The sequence below is a fragment of the Cricetulus griseus genome, chromosome 4 (assembly GCF_003668045.3).
Source record: "Cricetulus griseus strain 17A/GY chromosome 4, alternate assembly CriGri-PICRH-1.0, whole genome shotgun sequence".
NCBI classification, from domain to species: domain Eukaryota; kingdom Metazoa; phylum Chordata; class Mammalia; order Rodentia; family Cricetidae; genus Cricetulus; species Cricetulus griseus.
The window spans coordinates 229,865,147-229,889,922 of NC_048597.1; the positions used below are offsets into that span (position 1 = coordinate 229,865,147).

Below are 24,776 nucleotides of genomic sequence, written 5' to 3' on the forward strand. Positions count from 1 at the left end.
GTTTGCAGTTGTCCTGGTGGTCGGTAGACTTGCCTGGCGGATTGCAGACTGCCGATCTAAGATGGCGCCCTAAGAGAATCAGAGACCCAGGGATGCTTGGGATCTCTTCTGATAGCAGCGATTAGGGCTGCCTGTTTCTGCCACCCGTTCGCTTGGTACCATTGCCATGTGGGATACTTTCATTTTTGCGGCACGAACAAAGTGGGCCGACATCTGTTCTTCTCTGTCTGCTCTGTTTCTGTGTGTTCATATTGTTGACTTTCAATATGGGATACACTGTAACCACCCCCCTTAGTTTGACTCTCGACCACTGGATGGATGTTAGGGACAGAGCTCACGATCAGTCAGTTGAAATTAAGAAACATAAATGGCAGACTTTCTGCACTTCAGAATGGCTCACCTTTAACGTGGTATAGCCTCTGGAAGGGGCTTTTAACCTTACCTTGATCAAGGCCGTTAAGGCTGTTGTTTTCCAGAATCTGCCCACAGGACACCCAGATCAACAACCCTACATCATTCTCTGGCAGGACCTGATCCAGAACCCACCACCATGGTTAAAACCTTGGGTGGTCCACATATCAGGTTCACCCACCACCTCTAGGTCCTGGCCTTACAGAACAAAGATCCCTCATCCAACGGAGTTGTCTCACCCAAGAAGATCTATCCTGATGTACCAAATGATCTCCTCCTGTTGGATTCCCCTCCACCTTACCCCCTTCCTTAACCCCTACCCAACCTCCCTTGCCGGCTCCACAGGAACCTTCTGCCCCCACACAGCAGGAATTAGTCCCGGGCCAGCACAAGGAACTCGCAGCAGTTGTGGGGCCCCTCCAAAAACCTCAGTTGCCCTTCTTTTGAGAGCCTATGGCCCTCCTCTGCCGCCAGGGGAGGATGGGCAGGATCCGTTACAGCCCCTCCAGTACTGGCCTTTTTCCTCTGCAGATTTGTATAACTGGAAAACTAACTACCCTCCCTTTTCAGCAGATCCCACCAAACTCCAGCTTAGTTGAGTCTCTGATGTTTTCCCACCAACCAACTTGAGATGACTGTCAGCAGCTCCTCCAAATTCTCATTAATACTGAGGAAAGGGAGAGAATTCTCTTAGAGGCCTAAAAGAACATCTTGGGAGCAGACAGGACCGCCTCTAGCCTTGACAATGTCATCAATGCGGGATTCCCCCTAGACCGCCCAAACTTCAGCTTCAACACGGCAGAAGATAGGGAGCAACTGACAGTCTACCTCCAGGCTCTAGTGACGGGTCTCTGCTGGGCTGCGCGATGCCCCACCAGTTTGGCTAAGGTAAGAGAGGTAACTCAGGGGCCCACTGAAGCCCCCTCCCAGTCCAGATTCGAGAGCATGGTCTCAATTCCCCAATTTTGTGGGCTTGCTCCATCCTTAGGGACAGGACCCTGGATAGGACAAGGGTTATGTATAAATTTCACATGTAACCGGCTTAACATCACATTCACAGGCCTGGGAAAACAGTCAAGACAGGAATGGTTACCAGGACACCAAAGGGAAATCCGCCTCTATCAGGAGGGAGGCGACCCTGGGCTACTAATGACAATCTGGTTAAAAATAGAGGTCCTGTCCCCAGTATCCATAGGACCAAACCCGGTGACAGCAGACAAAAGAAACCTGAACTGAAAAGGGTCCAGGAACAAGTCACTATCGCTTACCCAAATTCCCAGGCGCCATCCACTCTACAAAGACTCATCCCCGCAGGTTCACAGCAAAGACTGATTAATCTCGTATGGGGGGCATTTGAGGGTCTTAACGCCACTAATCCTAACCTGACCGAGTCTTGCTGGCTATGCTTAAACTCAGTTCCCCCATACTACGGGGGGATAGATTTCATAGGGAACTTCAGTAGCACCACCTCCCCGGCTGCTTGTTACGGAATCTCAGGGGAAGTTAACCCTTACTGAAGTCTCGGGTACCGGGACCTGTGTGGGGCAGATACCATCCATAAGCAACAACTCTGCACTCAGACTTCGGGCCTGCCGATTCCTAAAGGTGGTCTGTGTCTCCTGCCCCCTAATAATGGTTGGTGGATCTGTAATACGGACTTACCTCTACATTTCCACTTCTGTTTTTAATGCCTCGCGGGATTATTGAGTACTAATACACCTCCTACCCCGGGTGATATATCATGATGCCAAGTCATTTGAAGATAAATTCGATCTCGTGCCCTATCGAATTAGGAGAGAACCCACCACTCTGATACTAGCTGTCCTCATGGGACTGGCGGCAGGCATAGGAACAGGCACGGCAGCACTAACTAACAACCCATACCAAATAAATGGATTAAAACAGGCCATTACTGCTTTCGGTGGTGACGACCTCCCTAGGAGAACATGCCTGTCACAAAGGATCTCCTTCATCCCTCTCCAGAAGAGGAAAAGAGGAAACACAAGAAAAAGCGCCTGGTGCAGAGCCCCAATTCCTACTTTATGGATGTGAAGTGTCCAGGATGTTATAAAATCACCACGGTCTTGAGCCATGCACAAATGGTAGTCTTGTGTGTTGGCTGCTTCACTGTCCTCTGCCAGCCCACAGGCAGAAAAGCAAGGCTGACAGAAGGAAGCTCCTTCAGGAGGAAGCAGCACTGAAAAGCACCTGATTCAAGATGAGTGGGAACCATCCCAATAAACACCACATTTTGGATATATATATCCAATTACCCCATTACTAAAGCTTGAAGAGTCTTTAACATCCCTCTCTGAAGTATTACTGCAGAACCAGAGAGGGCTAGACCTGCTCTTTCTCAAGGACGGGGGCCTCTGCTCAGCCAAAAGAAGAATGTTGTTTTTATGTGGACCATTCAGGGGTGATCAGAGACTCCCTGACTAAATTGAGAAAAAGGCTAGAGGAAAGACAGAAAGGGAGAGAAGCCAACCAAAATTGGTTTGAAAGCTGGTATAGCAAATCCCCCTGGTTCACTACCTTGGTTTCTTCACTATTGGGCCATATTATTATAATTTTATTACTTTTAAATTTTGGTCCCTGAAAGGTTCAGGCATTATGCTGGCCTGCCCCTGTCACCTGGTGGAACAGGCAGTGCCCTGGTCAGCCCAAGGTTCCATGGGAACTAAGTCTGCACGCAGGTGCAGAGGACCCCTTTAAAAGATAGGCCCCTGCCCATTTACACTCTCTGTCTCTCTGTTTCTCTGTTCCTCTGTTTCTCTGTTCCTCTGTTCCCCTCTCTCTGTTTCCCCACTCTGCCTCTCTATGGCGACCGGCCATGGAGGTCAGCCATTTACCCTGTTCCTCTTCTTAGTCTCCCCATTCTGCTGGGCCTTATAATAAACTTATAGTCTTATCAGTATTTCTCTTTTCTTCTTTTTAAACAAAACAATAACAGTCCCTGTATTCTCAACCATTTAATGACTTTTATCTGAGAAAGGGTAAGCACGGTCTAGGTATTAATGCTTTGCCACCAGTACTGGACTCTCCCTGGAGACAAATCATAAGAAACCAGAATTCCATGATTGAAATTTCCCAAAAATAAAATGGGGGGATGAAGGACCCAGAGCTAAAATACCAGAACTTGTAACTTTTACCAGAATGAACCGTTGAGTCATTACATCTCTATTGTTGGTAGCTGTTCCACCCACAAATGGGGAAGTCACCACCCTGAACATTCAGTGTTCCCATGGGCCCAGAGATTATGGTCGGCCACCTGGAACGAGCTAATCAGAACTGTTCACCTCACCCTTGCATTCCCCGAATTCCCCCGGCCCCACCTGGTTGTGGTTTTTGCCTTTAAGAAGTCCTTAGACCTTTATTCGGAGTCCAACTCTTTGACTCCTGCATGAGCTTGAGTCGGGACCCCAACAAACTGGTTTAATAAAACCTCTTGCTGTTTGCATCAAGTCTTCGCCTCCACCTAGTGATTGGGGTCCCCTGTCTGGTCTAAGATCCTGGGGGCCCGAGCCTCTGGGGGTCTTTCAGTATCACTAGGAAGGAATGGGTAAGGGGAATACCCTTAAAGATACAGTTAAGTGGTGGGGTTTGGTGGGCCTGATAAGGCTGCCCTCCTATTCCAACAATAGAGGAATAAAAAGGAATGGTGGGTCCCCAAAAATTTGTCAGGACTGAAAAAGCGTGCAGTGTCCAGGAGGAAGGAGATGGATCTCCCTGATACCTTGAAAGCTACCCGAGGCTCCCTTTGAAGATGGCGGTGGTCAGGCCAGGGGAGCCTGGGTCCCCTCAGTCATTAATGGCCAGGCCAACCAGGTCAGTTGAAGGGCAATCTGGGATCCATGTCCACACGTTGCCAGGAACATAGGGGCAAGCAATACCCCAGTGTCCCTCTTGATGGCACCTTGGACATGGTCCTGGTGGTTTACAAGGGTTTCGACAGGCCCAGGCCCAGTGACCCTCCTTACCACATTTGAAACAAGGACATGGGAGTCTTTGTCTATTGGGAGCCTGGGGTTTTTGCTTTGCCTGGCTGAGAGGTCTCAGCCATCATCAGGTATTTTTGTGTTTAGGCCTTTTCATCCCTTCCATGGTACACCTTGAATGCCACGTTTAGTACTTCTGACTGTGGAGTCAGGAGGCCCTTTTCTAGATGTCTAAGTTTGGCCCTAATATCAGGGTAACTTTGGGGGGAAAAGTAGGTCATAAGGAGTTGGTTCCCATCCTGAGTCTCAGGATCCAGATTGGTGTATTGTAGGAGGGCCTTTGTAAGGCGGTCTAGGATTTGAGATGGGTTTTCATCCTTTTCCTGAATGACCCATTGGATCTTTTCATAATGTACTGCTTTAAGAGCAGCCTTATGGAGACCAGCCATAAGGCAAGTTAAAAATCGGTTTCTAAGTAGGATGCCCCTGGGGTATTGAAATCCCACTCCAGCTCCTAGTCAGGGACTGCCATCGCCCAAACTGGGTAGGTATCATCAGTTTGGTGGACTTCATCTGCATAGGCCCTAACCTGTTCCCAGACTCGCCTGTGTTCCTCTGAGAGGAGACTGCTGGTAAGAACCATATAAAGATCATGGAAAGTAAGATTGTACGACTGGGTAATATACTGGAATTCTTCGGATAAAGGTGGAAGGATTAGCAGTATAGGATCCCAATCTTTTCTCTATTTGGGAGAGTTCAGTTAATGAGAAGGGGACATGAACTTTGACTAAGCCATCCAAAGGGGAGAACTGTAGCTAATTTAGGTCGGGGAGTTAAAGGGGGTGGTCCAGCACAGTTGCAGACAGCCTTTGCATGCAGGCTGGTGAAGGCTTTCTGGATTCCCACCTCCCCCCTCTCTGGTAACCAGTGTGGAAAGACCTATGTCATGGAGGCAACCTGGTTAAGCACCGGAAGATCCATCTGACAGGTGACTTACCTGCCCTGTCTGTTCTCGCTGTTACCCCAAACTGGCTGCCTGCTGAACCACCCTCGCTGCAAGGGTTCAGAGCCCCAAGTGGGTTCTATCTCAGAGTCAGGGCAGGAACGGGCATTAACAGGGAGCCCTTGGGGCTGGAGAGATGGCTCAGCGGTTAAGAGCACTGACTGCTCTTCCAGAGGTCCTGAGTTCAATTCCCAGCAACCACATGGTGGCTCATGCATCTGTAATGAAATCTTTGTGTTCTCTTCTGGAATGGAGGCAGAGTATACATAACAAATAAATAAATCTTTAAAAAAAATAGGGAGCCCTTCCCCCCATTGGCTGATCTGAAAAGCCATCTTTGCCTTGTTCCCGGGTCCTGCTCCGCGCTCGCTGCAGCCGCCTTCGCCGCCCTCCTGCCCGCCCGCCTCCTCGTCGTTGTCGTCATCATCCTCGTCATCGTCCTCCTCTTCCTCCTCCTCTTCCTCGTCGTCGTCCTCCTTGTCATCCTCATCTTCCTCCTAGTCGTCATCCTCCCCCTCCTCCCCCTCCTCCCCCTCCTCCTCCGGGGACTCTGGACTCCCGAGCTCTCTCGCCCGAGTCCTCGAGCTCCATTTCTCCCCTGGCCGCAGCGCAGGGGTGCGGGGTGTGAGACCCGCGTGGTCTCCGGCTCCCAGCTCACCTCCAAGGACTTGAAGGAGAAGAAGGAAGTTGTGCAGGGGGAGGGGGAGGAGGGGAAAGAGGGGGAGGAGGGGGAGGAGGGGGAGGAGGGGGAGGAGACGGTGAGGAAGACGGTGGAGCTGACGATGGTAAGCTGAGGCTCCTCCGGGCAAGCGGTAGCCGAAGGGCGTGAGGATGATGATGTTGACACCAAGAAGCAGAAGCCCGACGAGGATGACTCGACAGCAGAAAGCAAAGGCTAAACGTAAGGCCACCGTGACCTATTCACCCTGCACTCCCGGCTCAGAATTTGAACGTGGTCACCTTGGAGTAGAGGAGCAGGCTCCAGCCGCCCACAGCGGGCAGTGCCACCCACAGATGGCATGCGCTCCCCACCACCCCACCAAACCACACCACGGGTTTGCAACAGGGGAGGGAAAAAGAACCAAAACTTCCAAGGCCCTGCTGTTTTTCTTAAAAATACTTTAAAAGGAAAATTTGTATTTTTTATTTACATTTTATATTTTTGTACATTATTGTTAGGGGGTCAGCCATTTTTAGTGATAACGGGTGACCAAACCAGCCTTCAGAGCGTTTTCTGTCCTACTTCTGACCTTACTTGTAGTGTGACCATGTTCATTATAATCTCAAAGGAGAAAAAAAAAAAAACCTTTAAAACAACAACAACAAAAAACAATCTTATTCCGAGCATTCCAGTAACTTTTTTGTGTGTATGTACCTAGCTGTACTATAAGTAGTTGGTTTGTATGAGATGGTTAAAAAGGCCAAAGATAAAAGGTTTCTCTTTTCCTTTCTTTTTTTGTCTATGAAGTTGATGTTTTATTCTTTTGGACTGTTTGATGTATGTATGAAACAATGTCCAACAATAAACCGGAATTTTATTTTGCTGAGTTGTTCTAAAAAAGGGGGGGACCCTTTGAGGAGCCAGCAAGGGTAAAAGGAAGGAGAGCACTGTATTTTTGTTTTCTGGTTTTTCGAGACAGGGTTTCTCTGTGGCTTTGGAGGCTGTCCTGACACTGGCTCTGTAGGGCGGGCTGGCCTCGAACTCACAGAGACCTGCCTCTGCCTCCCGAGTGCTGGGACTAAAGGCGTGCGCCACACACGTCCGGCTCGGGAGAGGAGCTGTAAAGGGGAGGAACTGCAGCAGAGGTTGGAGACAGCGGAAAAAGGCTGACGAACTGGAGTCAGCCCCGAGCGGCCCTTTGGCTGTGGAGAGTGTGGCCGTCCCCACAAGCAAGCGGCGGCCTCGCAATCCTCGCAATCCTCGGCACAGCCCGGACTGGCCACTCTGGCTGCCTGGCCTGCTCCAGGGCTTTTCACGCCTCACGTCCCTGAAGAACCGCGGCGCACCCTGCAGACCCGCAACGTTTCCGCCGCGGTAAAGGTGGGAAAGCTTCGGCCTGCGGAAGCAGCCGGCCAACCACCAGCCGGCCAACCACCAGCCCGCCGTCCTGACCGCCGGAGGGTGGGACACCCAGAAGCTTATCCGGGAGGATCGGCCCTTCGGGTGTGGGCAATGTGGCCCGAGCTCCCGGCATGCTGGCAGCGTCCTGAACCCTCTGTGCATCCTTCAGACAGGACAATACAGCTGCCCCGAGGAGACCTCTTCGGCCAGGCGGTGGTGGCGCACCCCTTTAATGCCAGCACTCGGTAGGCAGAGGCAGGCGTATCTCTGTGAGTTCGAGGCCAGCCTGGTCTACAGAGCCAGTGCCAGGATAGGCTCCAAAGCCACACAGATAAACCCTGTCTCGAACCCCCCCCCAAAAAAAGACCCCTCCAATTCACATGGGTTAGTAGGTGGAAGTGTGTAGCTTCTGTAGCAGTATTATATTGAGGCATAGAAGCCGTTTTATCGGCCAAATTATTTCCTTCAGAAAGAAATCCCGGTAAATTTTGATGACTCCTGAGATGTTGACAAAAAATGGGACTAATCCTTTGTTTGAGTAGGGAGCCGGCTTGAATCATGAGAGGAGATATAGGGGTAGAGTCCAGCTTAATACTGGCCTCTACTAGGTTGCGTAACAAATTAACAACATAAAGGATGTCAGAAAATAAATTAAACAACTCTTGAAAAACCAAAAAAAAAAAAAAAAAAAGAAAAAAGAAAAAGAAAGAAAGAAAAGAAAAAAAGAAAAGAAAAGAAAAAAGGCTTCAGGAGGATTGGAGAGGAGACAGCAGGACTTCCAGGACAACCCACTGTGGACTGGCTGGCTTAAATGGCTTCCTACCCTACCTTCTCCTCCTGCTTGGGGCCTCTCCTCCTCATCTTCATGATTAATAAGTGAAGGGATCAGCCCCCATTTTAGCAGCCGTGACAGGCTAACATGTGCTCGCCTGATCTTGCCCCTTCTGTCCTGGTCACTAGGGGGTCAGATACCCTCCTCATGGCAAGAAACCAATCAGAAGTTAGCTGGCGGGACTGAGCTTTATGGCTCTGGGTGTGCTTTACAGACAAGTGCTCAACAGTGATGTGCAGAGCACAGCAACCACCCTGGGAGGGCCTATGGGCCATAACAACCAGTTGACCAATCAACACAGGGCAAACCCTCCAAGCCTGGAGGCACACCAGTCCTGAGCTTGTGCGTACCCCTGGACACTCCTCTTACGCTGCCCTATAAGATTCCTGCCTAATGGTTTCTCAGTGTCTTTCTCTAGCCGTCCACTGTGGTGAATGGATGAAAGCCTGGAGCTAATGGGGTTAGCTCCTTAAACAACTACAATAAAAGACTCTTTGCTTTTGCATCGAAATGGGACTTTTGGTGATTTTGGGGTTCAGAATTTGGGCACAATAATAAGGTCATGCAATTTATTCACTAACAGCTAGAGGTAGTAAAACTTATCAGATTGAAGTTCATTATGTTAGGTTCGCTACTCAGGAACCAGGCTCCTCACGACTGGCAGTCCTCATAAGGACATCCCTCTCCTGCCCTCCACCTGACCAGCGATGGGTAAGTTCTCAGACAGGCTGAGGCAACCTAAGACAGGTCATGGAGTGGTCTTTCAAGAGCTGGATACATGGTACTCATGAATGACTGGTAAAGTCCCCAAAGGGGGACCACCTAAGACAGAGGCCATGATTTCCACCATTTTTACAAAAACAAAAGGGGGAGATATTGGACCTAAAAAGGCTTGATGCAAGGCCCAGTGTAACCTCCTGAGCCTGACTAGAGTTTGGCCACCTGTCTCTGGCCTGCAACCTCCACATGGGGGTGACTCAGCAAGGCCTGATGCAAGACTTCCTCCCTGCTAGCTACCTGCCAGCTTGGTGGAGTATTATTGGCCCTTATTTCTCAGGTCACCTTACCCCATCCTAAGATTCCCATTCCCTACCTCAGCTGTATATAAGTTCCTGCCTGTTGGAATAAATCAAGATCCTGCCTTAACAAGTCTCCCAACTCAGTGTGTATTTTCTCCAGTGTAATGGGGAGGGTCTGTGGGCACTCACCATCCTGCTCAGCCCATAAAGTTGATGAAAGACGTATATATGGTCAGAGTACATGACATGACATCAATTTGTTTGTGTCAGGATTACTACAAAGATGCTCATTTGTGTAGGAGGAATTTGAATTTAGAACTCTAAAGAATAGATTTTAATAAATAAAGCTTAGGGGGTGTGGTGTTCTGACCTACAGGACATCAACCTGGGACAAGAGAGTCAGGGATAGGGAATGGGGACAAGAGACGCAGAAAGAACAACCACAAGACAGGATTCTGATCAAGTGGCAAACTTTACTTTTCTCAGGCTAGCTTATATAGTCGGCAGAGCAGGATATGGGGAGAGGCAGAATGGGTTGATTGTGCGCCAGGTATTAGTGTAGGCACCATATTAGGAAGCCGCAAAGAGGATGTTTGGCAGGGTAAAGAGTTCATGAGTAAGAGGTCCAGGGAGGGTTGCCTAGGTGACTGAGCCTGTGGGTGGAGGACTGGGTCAAGCTGTTTCTTTTCTTGAGCTGAGGTTCTAAGGAGCTGCTATGTAAAGGTTAACTATGTGGCCGGCCAAGCATGGCCTAGGATCTCATGCCAAGCACTGAGATTTGGCTCCCAACAGGGGGGCAGTTGCTGAGGAGATGACTCAGAGGTTAAGAGCACTGGTTGCTCTTCCTGAGGGTCCAGGTTCAATTCCTAGCACCCACATGGTAGCGCACAACTGTCTGTGATGCCAACACACTCACACAGTCATACAAGCAAAACACCAATGCACATAAAAAATAAAAAGCAATCATGAAAAAAAAATAAACTTGGGAACTGGAGAGATGGCCCAAGGGCTAAAAGCACCTGCTGCTCTTGCAGAGGACCTGAGTTTGGTTCCCAACAGTCACATATCTGGTCAAAATCACCTGTAACTCCAGTTCCAGAAACCCTCTTGAGGCCTGTTAGGGCACCTGCATACATGTGGCACTCATACACAGAGAGTCATAAAATACAAAAATTGTTTCCCTAGTGCTGGGATCAAAGGCGTTCGCCACCGCCCGGCTGAGAATATTCTTAAGGGAGACATAGTGAACGCTTGAAATAAAGCATTTTGGTGTTTCCAGCTTCTAAAATTGACCTTAATTACATATGAGAATTGACGCGACTATTGTCCAGATGAATGGTAAGGCTATTCACTGTATATCATTCCTTCAACTTTTCTGTACCGTTCGATATTTTGAAAATAAGAATTTTTTTTTACGATCTGTCGGGATCGTCTATAGTTTGGCAGCTTTCCAAGAACGGCCCTGCCCTGCCCTGCCCTGTCCTGCGCCCTGCCCTGCGCCCTGCCCTGCGCCCTGCCCTGCGCCCTGCCCTGCCCTGCCCGCTAACACCCGGCCCTCACCAATCTCAAGACTCTTGGAAACGCACCCAGGAGGACCACCTCCCACATTCCTAGAGAGGTCGGTTGGGCGAGTGGGGAGCCGGAAGTCCTTCCCGAGGCACTTCCTGTCCGGTCATTGTTCTCTGCCCGGTTGTTGCAGTGCGGCTCTGTAGGCTCAGGCCGCGAAACTGGAGCTGGCGGGCTAGGCCGCCGTGGTGAGCCGGGCTGGGCGGGCGGAGAGACGGCAGGATCGCGCTGCACGACCCGTGAGCTCGCCGGGCCGGGCCGGGCCGGGCCGGGCGGGCGGTAGCGCGGGCGGGCGGTGGCGGGCGGCGGGGGCTGCTGGGAGGTGGAGGAGGGAGAGGCCTGTGCAGATGGCCCGGGCCTGCTCAGCCCCGCACCGGGAGAATAACCCTCCAGAACTGTGATCCGGCTCTTGGCATTAGTTGAAAATTCAGTGTGTGCAATAAAGTCAACGCTGGAAAAAAATAAAGCATGGTTACTCCAGAAACTGCAAAAGGGGATTTCGTAAAAATTTAGCACCAGTTTTTAGTAATAGAACCAAAGAGAAAGAAGCCACCAAACAAAAGTCAATCTCTCTCTTTATATCCAGCTAAGATAAAATAGTAATATTATTTGACTTAGTTTAAAAAAACAAAACAAAAAACCCAAAAAACAAAACCCTGGCTTATCTGAGGTACAAAGGTCCTGCTAATTAGTAGTCGTGTGCCCGACTTTATATGGTGTTTTAGAAAGCAATTTAAGAAATATAAACCCTCGAGGTTCATTCTAGAGGAATCATGCAACCAGACAAAAGAATGTTTTGTACAGGAAACAAATATTACCAAACTGAGCAGTAAAGCCCATGTTTATTAAAGAAAAGGTTGTAAACAGTACAGTTAAGTAAATTTAGAGTACTCTGCCAGAATGAGGTATATATATTTTATGCATTCTATATATTGGAAGACTATTAAGGCTGTGGTAAAACAGTGAGTCGAGAAATGGTGTGGCTGAGGGTGTCTCTCAGTGGTAGAGCATTTGTCTGTGTGCACGAGGCCATTGGATGGATTCCCAGCACTGCAGGACAGAGTGGTAAACTCTGTGCAAGTGTGGTCTGAAAGGGCGCAAGCAGGGGACTAGGCTGTCCCCAACCTAGTCACTAGCTACTCTGTACGTGTGTTTGTGTGAATGTATGTATAGGACACATTAATTTTCTGTGTTTATATAACTTCTTCAGAAAGACTTAAAATTATAGGTTATTGTACAACAATTAAAAAGTAAGAATGAGGGGGCTGGAGAGATGGCGCAGTGGTTAGGAGCACTCACTGACCGTTCTTCCCAGAGCACCTGGGCTCAATTCCAAGCATCCACATGGCAGCTCACAACTGTCTGTAACTCCAAGATCAGACAGTCTCACACAGACATGCAAACATGCAGGCAAAACACCAATGCAAATAAAGCATAAATAAATAATTAAAAAATGAGGATAAAAATGTTAACATGAATAATTTTGTTTGAAGCCAAAATTTGGTCTTACAAACATTTGGAAGATGTGGGAAACACAAATCAGACAAGGAACCTCAAAACATGCTGGCAACTATACTCTTTGAGATAATCTTTCTTTTCTCTTTAGTAATCTTTCTAGTGTCCCATCTTTAAAAAAATTAGTCTAGGGGTTGGGGATGTGCCCCCATAGTAAAAAGCAAACTATAAATAAAATAATAATTATCACTGAATTGGAGTTTTCCCCTAATATTTTTCTAAATTCTTATTTGTTTTTAAGATTTATTATGTATACAGTGTTCTGCCTGCAGGGCAGAAGAGGGCACCAGATGGAATTACAGATGTTTGTGAGCTATCATGTGGGTACTGGGAATTGAACTCAGGACCTCTGCTAGAGCAACCAGTGCTCTTAACCACTGAGCCATTTCTCCAGCCCATTTTTCTATATTCTTAAAGGGTTTTTTAAAAATTATCATTAATATTGTTTTTCACTTTTCGAAACAGGGTTTCTCTGTGTATCCCTGGCTGTCCTGGAACTTGCTCTGTAGACCAGACTGGTCTCAATTTCACAGAGCTCCATCTGCCTTTTTCTCCTGAGTGCTCAGATTAAAAGTGTGCACCACAACTGCCCAGCTATTGTTAAAGTTTTTTCAGTTAAAATATCAGTTCTTCCTCTTTTCTTTCCTTTCTTTCTTGTGAGATAGCACCTCACTATGCAGCAGTGGGTGTCCTGTGTAGAGGAGGTTTCTGCCTCCCAAGGTGTATAGGTAAATTGTTAATTTTTAATCCAATAAAAATAGTTTATACGTCTCTTTTGTATAATTATATATTTACAATCTATCCCTTTCATTTGAAGGAGAACAGACCGTTGCTGTTCTACTGTGGTCACTAGCCAGGAGCCGGTAACATCAACTAATGGGCTAAGTGTTATCATACCAAGCTATATTTGGAGTTAAATGTGTTTTCTGGTTTTGCAGCCAACTGTACTCGTTTTGGCACTGGGAAGAAACTCAGAAGCTTGGGAGACTTGAAGATTAGATGGGGTGTGACCGATGTTGGGTATCCCTCAGCTTTCGAAGATCCCCCATTGAACAGAGAAGATGACTGCAGAATTGAAAAAGATCGTGGGGCGAGCCTCTTGGGGCCCAGTGAAGGTGAAAAAGGAAGAGGATGAGCATGGAACTATGAGTCCGGCATCCAGTCAGCAAGTGTACTCTGACAATGTCAAGGCCTGGGGCCCTGGGGCAGGTCCTTATTTAAGCATCAATGTATCAGAAGAGGAGGAAAAGGTAAATGGTCTGGGGGAAAGGAAGACAAATGCTGTTCTCAGGTAGTTTCAGAGGCACTCTACTGCCAAACCCAGGATTTTTTTTCCTAATGAGGGCCCTTACCTTTATTCCTTTGGAACATAATGGTTGATTGTTGTGTACTATCCTCTAAGTACTGTTCCATGAGTCTGTGGCTCCCATCCATTGCTGCATAGAACCTGGGGAGCATTACAACATCCTGATACCCACATTGTAGTCTCTTCTAATTAGACCAGATTCTGGGAAATAAGACCTAGGTTTTTGTTTTTACAAACACTTCAATGAGATGTTTCATTCAGGGTTTAACAGTTCTTTCCAGTGCTTTGCTGTGGTTAACGTCTGCCACCTGGGGTCTTATTAAAGTGTAATTTGGGTGTAGGAGGTCTTGGATGTTGCTACAGATACTGTTCATCTATAGACAAATAGTTCAGGCTGACTGAATTCCTGAGTCTCCTGCCTTCACTTCTCATGTGCTGGGATTAAGGGCATGGATCAACACACTGTGGCTTGCCCTTAGTGGTTTCAAACTCACTCCAGGTTCATTCAAAAGTTTTCTCAGAGCTCTGTATGAGAGTAGAATCAGAACCCTGGTGGTTTGATTTTTGGGGCCTAGAAAATTCTGCAGAAAAATGTGTCCAGGTACTGCCCTCAAACTCCCTGTTACCCAAGGGTGACCTTAAAACTATGGTCCTCCTGCAGTGATTTTCCACAAGCTCCAGTCACACGTCTGTGCCAACACACCTAGTTTCTGTGGTGTGAGACAAAGCACTGTGTCACCTGAGCTTAAAGCCATGCTCTCTACTTGTCTCAGCTCGGGCTCACTAACAGATTAGGATGTATGTTATAGAATTCAGTGAGTTAAAAATCAAAGTGGTAGGCTGGGGGTGGTGGTGTTGCACACTTCTAATCCCAGCTCTTGGGGAAGCAGAGGCAGGCCGATCTCTGTGAGTTCGAGGCCAGCCTGGTCTATCGAGTGAGTTCCAGGTCAGCCAGGACTACACAGAGAAACCTTGTGTCAAAAAACTTACAAAACAAACAAACACACAAAAAGAAACCAAACTTCTCTTCCCAGGTGTCCTGGGGAGTTGGGGAGACTCCTACTCAGTTTTTGTGACTTGCAGGAATGGTTCTCATCTGCAAAGCTATGATTACAGTGTTTCAGTCTACAGTCCCCTCATAAACCAACTATGCCCACTTGTTTCTAGGGTCAGAAAATGTTCTGGGACATGGCACTGGTCCTAAAAGCAACACAGGAGGCTGCTGCTGCTGCTGTACCCCTTGGGAGCTACTCATTACCAGGGACTCTGGCCAAGAGTGAAATCCTGGAGCCTCATGGGAACCCAGCCCCGCTAGGTAAAGTTCAGCACCCTGATTAAAATGTGTGGGTGGGTGTCTGGTTTTCCGTCTTAAATCACATAGTATGAATCACATAGTTGCCACATTGATTGGCTTTTTTCAAATTTTTTTTAATACAATCCAAAGACCAAACAGGTAAATTCTAAATTCACTTTTTAATCATGTTCATTCCTCAGCACTTTTCATATCGCTGCACATATGTAAACCCATGTCTTCATGTGTTTTATTGATATTTCTAAGTTGCAAGGAAAGGATAGTATGCTCTGCATTTTTTGTTCTTATTTTCTTTTTGAGATGGTCTCATATCCCAGCCTGGTCCTAACCTCACTATATAGCCAATGTTGACCTTGAATTTTAGTTTCTAATCATCCGCTTTCATCTCCCAAGTGCTAGGATTACAAGCATGTCCCACCATGCCTGCTATATGTGTGCTGGGGATTAAACCCAAGGCTTCATGCGTGCTAGGCAAGCAGTTTACCAATTGACTTATATCCTCATTCTTAAGTGTCTGTCTTTTAAAGACTTAAAAGAAAATACCCTGGGCTGGAGAGACAGTTCAGAAGTTGATAACACTGGCTGCTCTTCCAGAAGACCTGGGTTCAATTCCCAGCACCCATGTGGCAGCTCACAACTGTCTGTAAGTCCAGTTTCAGTAGGTCAGAAATTTACACAGATAAACATGCAGGCAAAACACCAATGCACATAAAATAAAAAGAAGTACATCATCATAAGTATCTTTAGGGCTAGTGATACAGCTCAACAGTTAAGATGGCCGATGATCTAAGTTTCATCCCTGAGACTCACATAATGGGAAAGAAAAGCACTATTTTTTTTTTAAGATTTTATTTATTTATTGTGTATACAACAGTCTGCTTCCATGTATATATGCACACCAGTAGAGGGCACCAGATCTCATTATGGATGGTTGTGAGCCACCATGTGGTTGCTGGGAACCGAACTCAGGACCTCTGGAAGAGCAGCCGGAGCTCTTAACCTCTGAGCCATTTCTCCAGCCTAGAAAATCACTATTTTTATCCCCCAAAATTGGCCTCTGACCGCCACATGTGCACCTTGGCATGCTACCTCCATCCCCCAATAAATGTAGCTTTAAAATTCTTAAAAGATACCTTTAATCTTGGTATCATGGCCTTTAATCTCAGCACCCTGGAGGCAGAGGCATTTGGATCTCTCTTTGAGGCCAGTCTGGTCTACATAGCTGGTCCAAACCAGCCAGGGCTACATAGAAAGATCCTGTCTCAAAACAAAGAATATCTCTGTGTGTAAAGAGTTACAGCAGATCATTAGGATGAAGTGATTTAAAGATGTAAAAAGTTAATTCGGGGCTATCAGATGGTTTAGTGGTAAAGGCAGTTGTGGTCAAGCTTGTTGACCGAGTTCACTCCCAAGGGATCAGTCACATGGTAGAAGGGGGAACCAAGTTGCCCTCTGACCTCCACATGCACACTGTGGTGTGTGTGCACGTACACACAAACAGAAATGTCTTTAAAGGGGTGGGGACGTAATTCAAATGTACAGAAATAAAAATTAAAAAAAAAAAACTCAAGAAGCAGATTAAAGTGTTTAGCTTTGCTTGATTGTTAGAGACATCAAAGACTGAAAACAGTAAGATGTTATCCTCAAATAATTTATTGTTTGTTTTGTTTTGAGACAGGGTCTCTCTACATAGCACTGGCTGTCCCATAACTCATTATGTAGACCAGGCTGGCCTTGAACTCACAGATCCGCCTGCTTCTGCCTTCCAACTGCTGGGATTAAAAGGTGTGCCCCACTACACTTGGGGCATGAAATCAGTCTTGATAGGCTGTGACAGAATCCTGCTTGTGCAGCAGTAACCTGTAAATGAGGGTCAGGAATGTGTTTTGAGGGGTCAGAAATGTCTGGGGGGGGGAATCGGATAGGATTATATGTTTCATATCTCAAGAGTACAAAAACCAGCTTAAAAGACCAATAAATAGATTTCTTTCTTTTTTTTTCCTGATGGTATAAGGTGTTTTGTTTTTGGACTTTTGAGCCAGTGTCTCATGTAGTCCAGACTGGCCTTGCACTGAGGAACTTCAGGTCTCTACCTCCAGATGTTGGGATCACGGCTGTACACCGTCACACCCACTGGAGATCTTTCTCAGGTTAAATTTTATTTATGCACTGTGTGTATATGATGTGTGCGTGTGCTACAGTGTGCACACAGAGGGTAGAGCACAATTTTGTGAAGTCACTTCTGCCCTTCCTCTTCCACATGGGTACCAGGCTTGGGTAGCAAGGACTTGTGTGACCAGCTAGGCCATCATACAGATGCCAAACCTCTTTTGACAGAAGTCAAATGGATAGGTTTATAGTTCAAAATGCAGAGTGCAGATTTAACAAATGTGATTACTTTCATTCAGTCCTCTATACCAATACCAAGGGGGGGAAAGAATAAAAGGAAGAAAGATAGATTTTGATATAAAGACTTAGTGGGTTTCTGGATGTAGTTTGGTGATAGAATGTTTGCTTGGCATTCCAAGTTTTTTGGAAGAATACTTTTCTTAACTGCTGAGCCATCTCTCCAGCCTTGGTGGGTTGTTTTTTAAGTTAAACAGTCTCTCTGTTTAACCCCAACTGTACCAGGCTGGCCTCAAACTCACACATCCATTTTCCTTCCTCTGCTATCCAAGTGCTGGGATTAGAAGCATATGTCATCATGCCCATATTTTATCCTTGCTTTGCTATCTAATATTCTCTCTCACACAAAAAGCCATAGGGATTTTCCATAGTTAACTGGTCAGTTCTGTGCTAATCCACACTAGCAGCTCAAGGGAAAAAAAAAGATGAAAAAAGTTGAAGCAGATCTGGTACCCTTCATAACTGGTCACAGTTGTGAGTCTTATCTTCAGGTTACCACGAGTATTGTCTAGAGTTTAGGCCTGTCACTCTGGGCCAAGTGGCTGTTGTTGCTGACAGATATAAGGAGGGAAAGTTTCTTTTAGCTTACAATAACAGAGGTTTCAGTTCAGAGTGTGTAGAACATGATAGCAGGATTATGTAGGAGATTGTCTACTTCATGATGACCAGGGACCAGGGCCTCAAGTTTCCATAACTCCCCAAAGCACCACGAGATAGGGGCCAGCCATTCAGCACATAACTTTATAGTGATACTCATACTGGAAGATAATAGACTCTGCTGAGGGCAAGTGTGTGGCAGGGCACAGACACAGCCAGAGACTCTACAGGGCGTGTGGTGACCCTTTGACAAGGACAGTTTGGAAAGGTGATGCCATTTACTCTGACCTTGATGAGCCTGTTCCTTTCCTAGGCTTGAGGAAACTCATATTTTTATTTTCTGTGTCTTGGTACAGATACTGACACCAAGAACCTACAACTACTGGATCCTAAGACAGAGATACATGATGAAGCAGAAGAGCCTCTCCTGATTTTAGGAAGAATCCAAAAAGGTGACCTTCAAGGACCTGAGCTAGGAGAATCTTGTGAAAAGGGAAATGTATTAAAAAGGCAGAAAATAAAGCGGGAAAAAAGAGATACCAGAAAAGTGACAGTGAAAGAAAGCTTCAGAGAAGACGAAGACCTGAAGTCTGAGAAGTCTAAGAAGAAATACAGCCTTAGTTCTGGGCCAGCTAAAAATCAGAAAATACAACCTGGGGAAAAGCCTTTTACGTGTAGTGAGTGTGGGAAAGGCTTTAGTCAGAGTGCAAACCTTGTTGTACATCAGCGAATCCACACCGGGGAGAAACCCTTTGAGTGTCATGAGTGTGGGAAAGCCTTCATTCAGAGTGCAAACCTTGTTGTGCATCAGAGGATCCACACTGGACAGAAACCCTATGTTTGTGCAAAATGTGGGAAGGCTTTCACTCAGAGTTCAAATCTGACTGTACATCAAAAAATCCACTCCTTAGAAAAAACCTTTAAGTGTGGTGAATGTGAGAAAGCCTTCAGTTACAGTTCGCAACTTGCTCGGCACCAGAAAGTCCATATAACTGAGAAATGCTATGAATGCAGCGAGTGTGGGAAAGCCTTCACTAGAAGCTCCAACCTCATTGTCCACCAGAGGATCCACACTGGGGAGAAGCCTTTCGCCTGTAACGACTGTGGCAAAGCCTTTACCCAGAGTGCAAATCTCATTGTACACCAGCGAAGCCATACTGGTGAGAAGCCATACGAGTGTAAAGATTGTGGGAAAGCCTTTAGTTGTTTTTCTCACCTCATTGTGCATCAGAGAATTCACACTGCAGAGAAGCCTTATGACTGCAGTGAGTGTGGAAAAGCCTTCAGTCAGCTCTCCTGCCTTATTGTCCACCAGAGGATTCACAGTGGGGACCTTCCTTATGTATGTAGTGAGTGTGGGAAGGCCTTCACTTGTAGCTCATACCTACTCATTCATCAAAGAATCCATAATGGGGAAAAACCTTATACCTGTAACCAATGTGGTAAGGCCTTCAGACAGCGCTCGAGCCTCACTGTCCACCAGCGAACTCACACAGGGGAGAAGCCCTATGAATGCGCAAAGTGTGGTGCAGCGTTCATTTCTAACTCACACCTCATGCGACACCACAGAACCCATCTTGTTGAGTAGCAACAGGGTGTTTCCTTGATGTTGGTCATAACCTACTGCTCCCGATAGTAGGCACCTCTGTTCTGCTTTATTCTTCCATTGTTAAAACAAAGTCTATACACTTTAAAGTTATTTTCTGTAATGGAAGGTAAACACAAGCATTTCAGAGGCTAATTTAAAGAGAATAAAAAAACATCTAAAAGCCAAAGACTTTAACTGTACCCTGAGCCGTCATGTTTCTTGAAATGGAATGCAGCTTCTTTTTCCTGTGCATGTACTCACTGGTCCCAATCCTGCAAAGTTTCTGAGGTCACATGAATCATGCATTGTGGGTGGAGTGGGAACAGAGTGTGGTTTTTATAGGAATGGGTCCTGATAAGCATATGGGGAAAGATTTTTTTTTTTCTCCCCAGTACTCCTTTTTTAAAACCATTGAATTAATGGAGCAATAAGCAAGTTGTCCTGGCTGAATTCTGGATCTTTGAACTTTATGTCTGTCTAGTATTCTGAGTGAAGCAACAGCTAGTTAAGTAATCACCTGACATCCTGACAGCATTCACCAACTCAGCTGTGAACATTTCATAAGCTTTCCCATCCCTCAATCTCCCCCGCCCACCCCCCCACAGACAGGGTTTCTCTGTGTAGCTTTGGAACCTATCCTGGCACTCGCTCTGGAGACCAGGCTGGCCTCGAACTCAAAGAGATCCACCTGCCTCTGCCTCCCGAGTGCTGGGATTAAAGGTGTGTGCCACCTATGCCCTGCTGGGAAAGTATTTTTAACTAGGCAGATAGTCATGCTTTCATCCAAAGTAGGGTTTAACTAATGAGGAAGATTTTAAAAAGGCTCGAACTAACACTTGCTAAACAGGAGACAGGCAAAAGGCTTCAGCCAGTGTGTTCCCTATATGAGCACCGGTCCTGCTTTGTACTGAAGAACCAGCTAGATAAATAGAATGCAATCAAACAGTAACTTAGAAATCAACTTCACTTTGGCTGTTAGCCCAAGATGCTCAAGGTTTTAAGTGAAACCTCAACAATAAAAATCAATTAAAAAGAAATGCTCATATATTTGAGTGCTTGGTCATGAGGAAGTAGAACTGTATTGGGAGATATGGCTTTATTGGAGGAAGTGTGTCTCTGACGGGTTAGCTTTTGAGGTTTCAAAAATCCATGCCAGCAGGTGGTGGTGGCGGCGGTGGTGGTGCACACCTTTAATCCCAGTGCTTGGGAGGCAGGTGGATCTCGAGTTTGAGGCCAGCCTGGTCTACAAAGTGAGTTCCAAGAAAGCCAAAGCTACTCAGAGAAACCCTGTTTCTAATTTTTAAAGGTTTATATATTTATCTTTTTTTTTTGAGGCAGGGTTTCTCCATGTAGCTTTGGAGCTGCGATTCATAGCATGTACCACCACCACCTAGCAGAAACTGTTTCTAAAAACAACAAAAAGCCCATGCCAGGTCCAGTCTGTTTCAATGTCATGTTGTGTTGCCTCACCCCCTGCTTACGGACCAGGATGTAGTTCTGAGGTACTTTCCCAGAACCGTGCTGGTCTTGCCACCATGCTTCCTGCCATGATGACAATGGACTAAGCTGAAATTTCGAGCAAAAGCAAGCCCCCAATTAAATGCTTTCTTTTATAAGAGTTGCCTTGGTCTCCATGTCTTTTTACATCAATGGAACAGTGACTAAGACAGATCTACTTATAATAATTCTCTGTGAGCTATTAATGTTATATTTTTGAAATATGCAACTTCAGAAAATTCTAACAATGTAATTCTAAGAAAGAAGCAGGACGGAACATAGACAACACTCCCAGTTTTGTTTAGAAACATAATTTACATATGTACAGACCCACAGGTGGAGGTAATACGATGTTAACAGGAGTGAATGTTGAGGATTTCTGGTCAAAGGGGCATTATTGGATGGGTTTTATTCCATGAACTTGTTTCCTGTATTTTTGAAGCTTTCTGTAAGGAACCTATAGCACTAAGGGGAAATGTCACTTCAGGGTATAGGAGAATTAATGTTTAAAAATACCTCATTGCTATCAAAGGAAGCCAAGCCCATAATATTTATACTTACTCATTCTCATCTTCATTGTCAAAAGACAGGAGACTACTATTTCTTATTTGTTTTTGTGAGTTCTTTCTAACTGAATTCTGCTTATTTTCATCATCTTCATTTGTTTTCTTTTTTTTGGAGCTTGCTGTTAAACCTAAACACTTTTCATCTGAGGGACGCTTAACTGGCTTTCTATACATGATTCTCCCATCAGCTGGAGGCGGTTCTTCATCTGTGACCAAAAAGAAAAAAAAAAAAGCTGAAAAAGTTTCTTTTCATTATTTTGATGGCAACAAAGAGTCAATTGACACAAAAATCATACACCATACTTGAGGATGTCCATGAATAAATTCAGTCTGCTCTGTTGCTAGTTATACCCTACCCAACACACACTCAATAAAAATTCACTAAAGTGTCTCCTAATATTAGTCCCCAGCTGATGACAGTAAAGATGAAGAAGGTGATGGCCTGAATGTGGGGCCTTGTCTGCTAAGAACTTTCTCTACCACCATGCTGTATCTCCAGTTCACCAGGTTGTATTTTGAAATGTGTTTGGAACCACAATATTTCTCCCCAAAACAATGTTTGAATAATACTAGTGCATTATATGACACTACACTTCAGGTACTAATCACATAGATCTTTTTTGACTAGCTGACCTATTTTGTTAATAGGATACTTTAAATAGTGCCCTAAGGAAGGTCCATTTGTTGTCTATATTTCACTGACGGGGCACTTGAGGCACAGAGGTGATCACTTGCTCAAGGTTACACATCTGGGACCACAGCCAATGCTTGAACCAAAGACCACATTTTTCAAACAAATCATTCTACTCACTTAAAACAAACAAACCCCAAAAACCCACTTTATGCTGCTTAAAGTGTTTTTTTAAAAAATCAGATAATTTGTAGACATACCTGCTTTGGCAGCCTTTATTTCTGCTTTGATTTTCATGACTTCTTCAGCTGTTAGGTCTCCCTGTTTTAAAACCACTACTTGAGGCTGCTCATCTTCTTTGTCACTGTGATCACCATCGTCATCAGGGAGCTGAGGCTGGATTTTCTGCAGAAAATGTAAGAATAACGTGTAGGTTGCTAACCTTTAACCAAGCAACTATCACTACTAAAGTGAAATGGGTAACTATCCATGACATGAATATAAGATAAGTGCATTAATTCCAAAGAGCTTAACTTCACCAGAGCAGGAAACAGGTCGACTGGCTGCCATTCATCCTGGGGCACTTGTCCAGTGGGATTCATTTCTATCTAGCCTTCTCAGGGTAGTGCTGAACTACCTTGGTTCTTTGTTTCTAATCAACATTTTTCATTTCTGTCTTGTCTGAATTTGACAAAAAACAAAACACCAAACAAACAAGTCCATGTCACCATTCCAAACACTAAAGTGCGGGGAGGAAAAAACAGGTAAGCTATTTTCTCCTACGTCTGCTCATCTAATATCCTTCAGTTTAGTAGCTATCCTATCAGCTGCTTTTCAAAGACAAATGATTATGTAAAGGGTTTTGTACATATTGTTTAATTTACGAAATTTCTCAAACAGAAATCCTGTACCCCAAATGACTGCAGAACCTGCAAAAGCTGTTGCTGCTATTGATGCATAACATACTGCCATTATGGGTATATATATATATATATATATATATGTATATATATACATATATATATATATATATAATTTGAATTTCTGGAAACTTTAACTGTGTTGTCAACTTCGGAAAAAAGTACCCCAGTTTACCATGTTGAGTTGGCATGTACAAAAATTAACAGCCATATTGGTCTAGAAATGTTGAACTTAATTTTTTTTCCATTTGTACAGAGGTAACGCACTGTATTAAATATGTAAGGTCTTAAAAAAAAAAGGGGGGGGGATTTTGAGAGCCCATCCCTTGTGAGGGGATGATTTCTTGACCTGGACACATGGGGTAGGGCCTAGGCCTGTCCCAGGATGATGTGGTAGACTTTGGGGAACCCCTTTTGAGAGCCTTACCCTGCCTGGGGAGTAGAGGGGGGATGGCTAGGGGCAGGTGGGATGTTGGGGGGGGGAGGGAGAGGGAGAAGGGATTGACATCTGAAGCAAGCTTGTTCCTAATTTGAACTAATAAAATAAAAGAAAAAAAAAGAAACCCTGTACTCATTGTACGAATGTAACACATGTAGTATTCTGTGAGCTAAATCAAAAAAAAAGCTTGGTTGGCACCATATATTTTTTTAACTAAAAAAGTCTTTGCATAATACTTTGAGATAAATATAGCATCAACTCAATTTTCAATTACTGCCCAGTCTTTAATTTGGTACAGTCATCGTTATGTAGAATACCCTGCATGACTTGGCTTTAGCCCACTGCCATACTTATTCCCATACCACTCTCACACCCTCTAGACTCCTCCTTGACCATATCCACTCCTCTGCCTCGTCTTTCTCTCAGCCTGTGTCTCGGAGGCCCCACCTCTGCAGGTCAACTCTTACTCATGTATCCTCCAACACTAAAGAGCCTCTACAAGGGTCAGCTGCTAGGCAACCAGGGCGACTCCGTGTCTACACTCTTGATTAGACTAACTTGCTCTCAGAAGTAGTTCCGTCTCCCTATCCTGAGACGCGCAACCTGGACGACAGCAGGGGTTCTACTTCTAACCCTGATGGCTCCGCCACCCCGGAGACTCGGATTCCAGGCATTTAATCAAGCGGCCTCCGTTTCCTGGTGTGAAAAGGGGAGGACGGCGTCGATCACCTGGCTCACGTGAGATCCGCAGGAGAGAAAGGCAGGCCCAGGTCTTCTTCAAGCACAGCACTCGGAGAGTAACAACTCGCTGAGCGCGAGAGGCCGCAGTGGGGTCCGGGGCTCGCCCCGCTAATGGGCGGACAAGCGGGCGAGCGGGCGGGCGAGCAGCCACCCCGCACGGAGGAGCCGGAAGTGGCGTGCAGACCGTGGATCTGACGCCGCGGCCCCCCCCCCGCCGCCCCCGGACTCACCTTGGTCTCTACGGTGGGCCCCTCCCTGTAGCCGACTCGCTCCTTGAAGCGGGCCAGGAAGGCGGGCTCGGCGGGCCGCACGTACGACACCTGGTTCCGCTTGCTCATGGCGACCGCGCCCGAGAGCACTCACCACACTCGGCAGGCCAGACGCGCCGCGGCCCGCGCCGACTTATGTCGCGCGCGCAGGGTCTGAC

The 24,776-nt window shown here is 46.1% G+C and overlaps 3 protein-coding genes across 10 annotated transcripts; 2 read left to right on the plus strand and 1 right to left on the minus strand.

Moving 5' to 3' along the window:
* Positions 1–2,340: 2,340 nt before the first annotated feature.
* LOC100769275 (40S ribosomal protein S27-like) lies at positions 2,341–2,628 on the plus strand. The gene has a single exon (XM_027415502.2). The coding sequence runs from the start codon at positions 2,358–2,360 to the stop codon at positions 2,610–2,612; it is 255 nt and encodes an 84-aa protein (XP_027271303.1). The 5' UTR covers positions 2,341–2,357; the 3' UTR covers positions 2,613–2,628.
* Positions 2,629–10,775: 8,147 nt separating this feature from the next.
* Positions 10,776–19,755, plus strand: Znf35 (zinc finger protein 35). Of its 3 annotated transcripts, none has more exons than XM_027415495.1 (4): positions 10,776–10,883; positions 13,285–13,596; positions 14,820–14,967; positions 18,324–19,755. In XM_027415495.1, the coding sequence occupies exons 2-4, from the start codon at positions 13,408–13,410 to the stop codon at positions 19,553–19,555; spliced, it is 1,569 nt and encodes a 522-aa protein (XP_027271296.1). In that variant the 5' UTR covers positions 10,776–10,883; positions 13,285–13,407; the 3' UTR covers positions 19,556–19,755. The 3 variants fall into 3 exon arrangements, with proteins under 3 accessions (XP_027271296.1, XP_027271295.1, XP_027271297.1); XM_027415494.2 differs by lacking the exon at positions 10,776–10,883 and adding an exon at positions 10,887–11,019; XM_027415496.2 differs by lacking the exon at positions 10,776–10,883 and adding an exon at positions 10,950–11,070.
* Positions 10,793–24,770, minus strand: Kiaa1143 (KIAA1143 ortholog). 6 transcript variants are annotated; one of them, XM_035444084.1, is made up of 5 exons: positions 24,580–24,767; positions 22,510–22,654; positions 21,614–21,824; positions 13,699–13,793; positions 11,179–11,282 (listed from the first exon to the last, which is right to left on the minus strand). In XM_035444084.1, exons 1-5 carry the CDS (start codon positions 24,685–24,687, stop codon positions 11,194–11,196), a joined length of 648 nt encoding a protein of 215 aa, XP_035299975.1. In that variant the 5' UTR covers positions 24,688–24,767; the 3' UTR covers positions 11,179–11,193. The 6 variants fall into 6 exon arrangements, with proteins under 6 accessions (XP_035299973.1, XP_035299974.1, XP_035299975.1 ...); XM_035444082.1 differs by lacking the exon at positions 13,699–13,793 and having other exon boundaries at positions 10,793–11,282; positions 24,580–24,770; XM_035444083.1 differs by lacking the exons at positions 13,699–13,793; positions 24,580–24,767 and adding an exon at positions 24,338–24,534 and having other exon boundaries at positions 10,793–11,282.
* Positions 24,771–24,776: the final 6 nt, after the last annotated feature.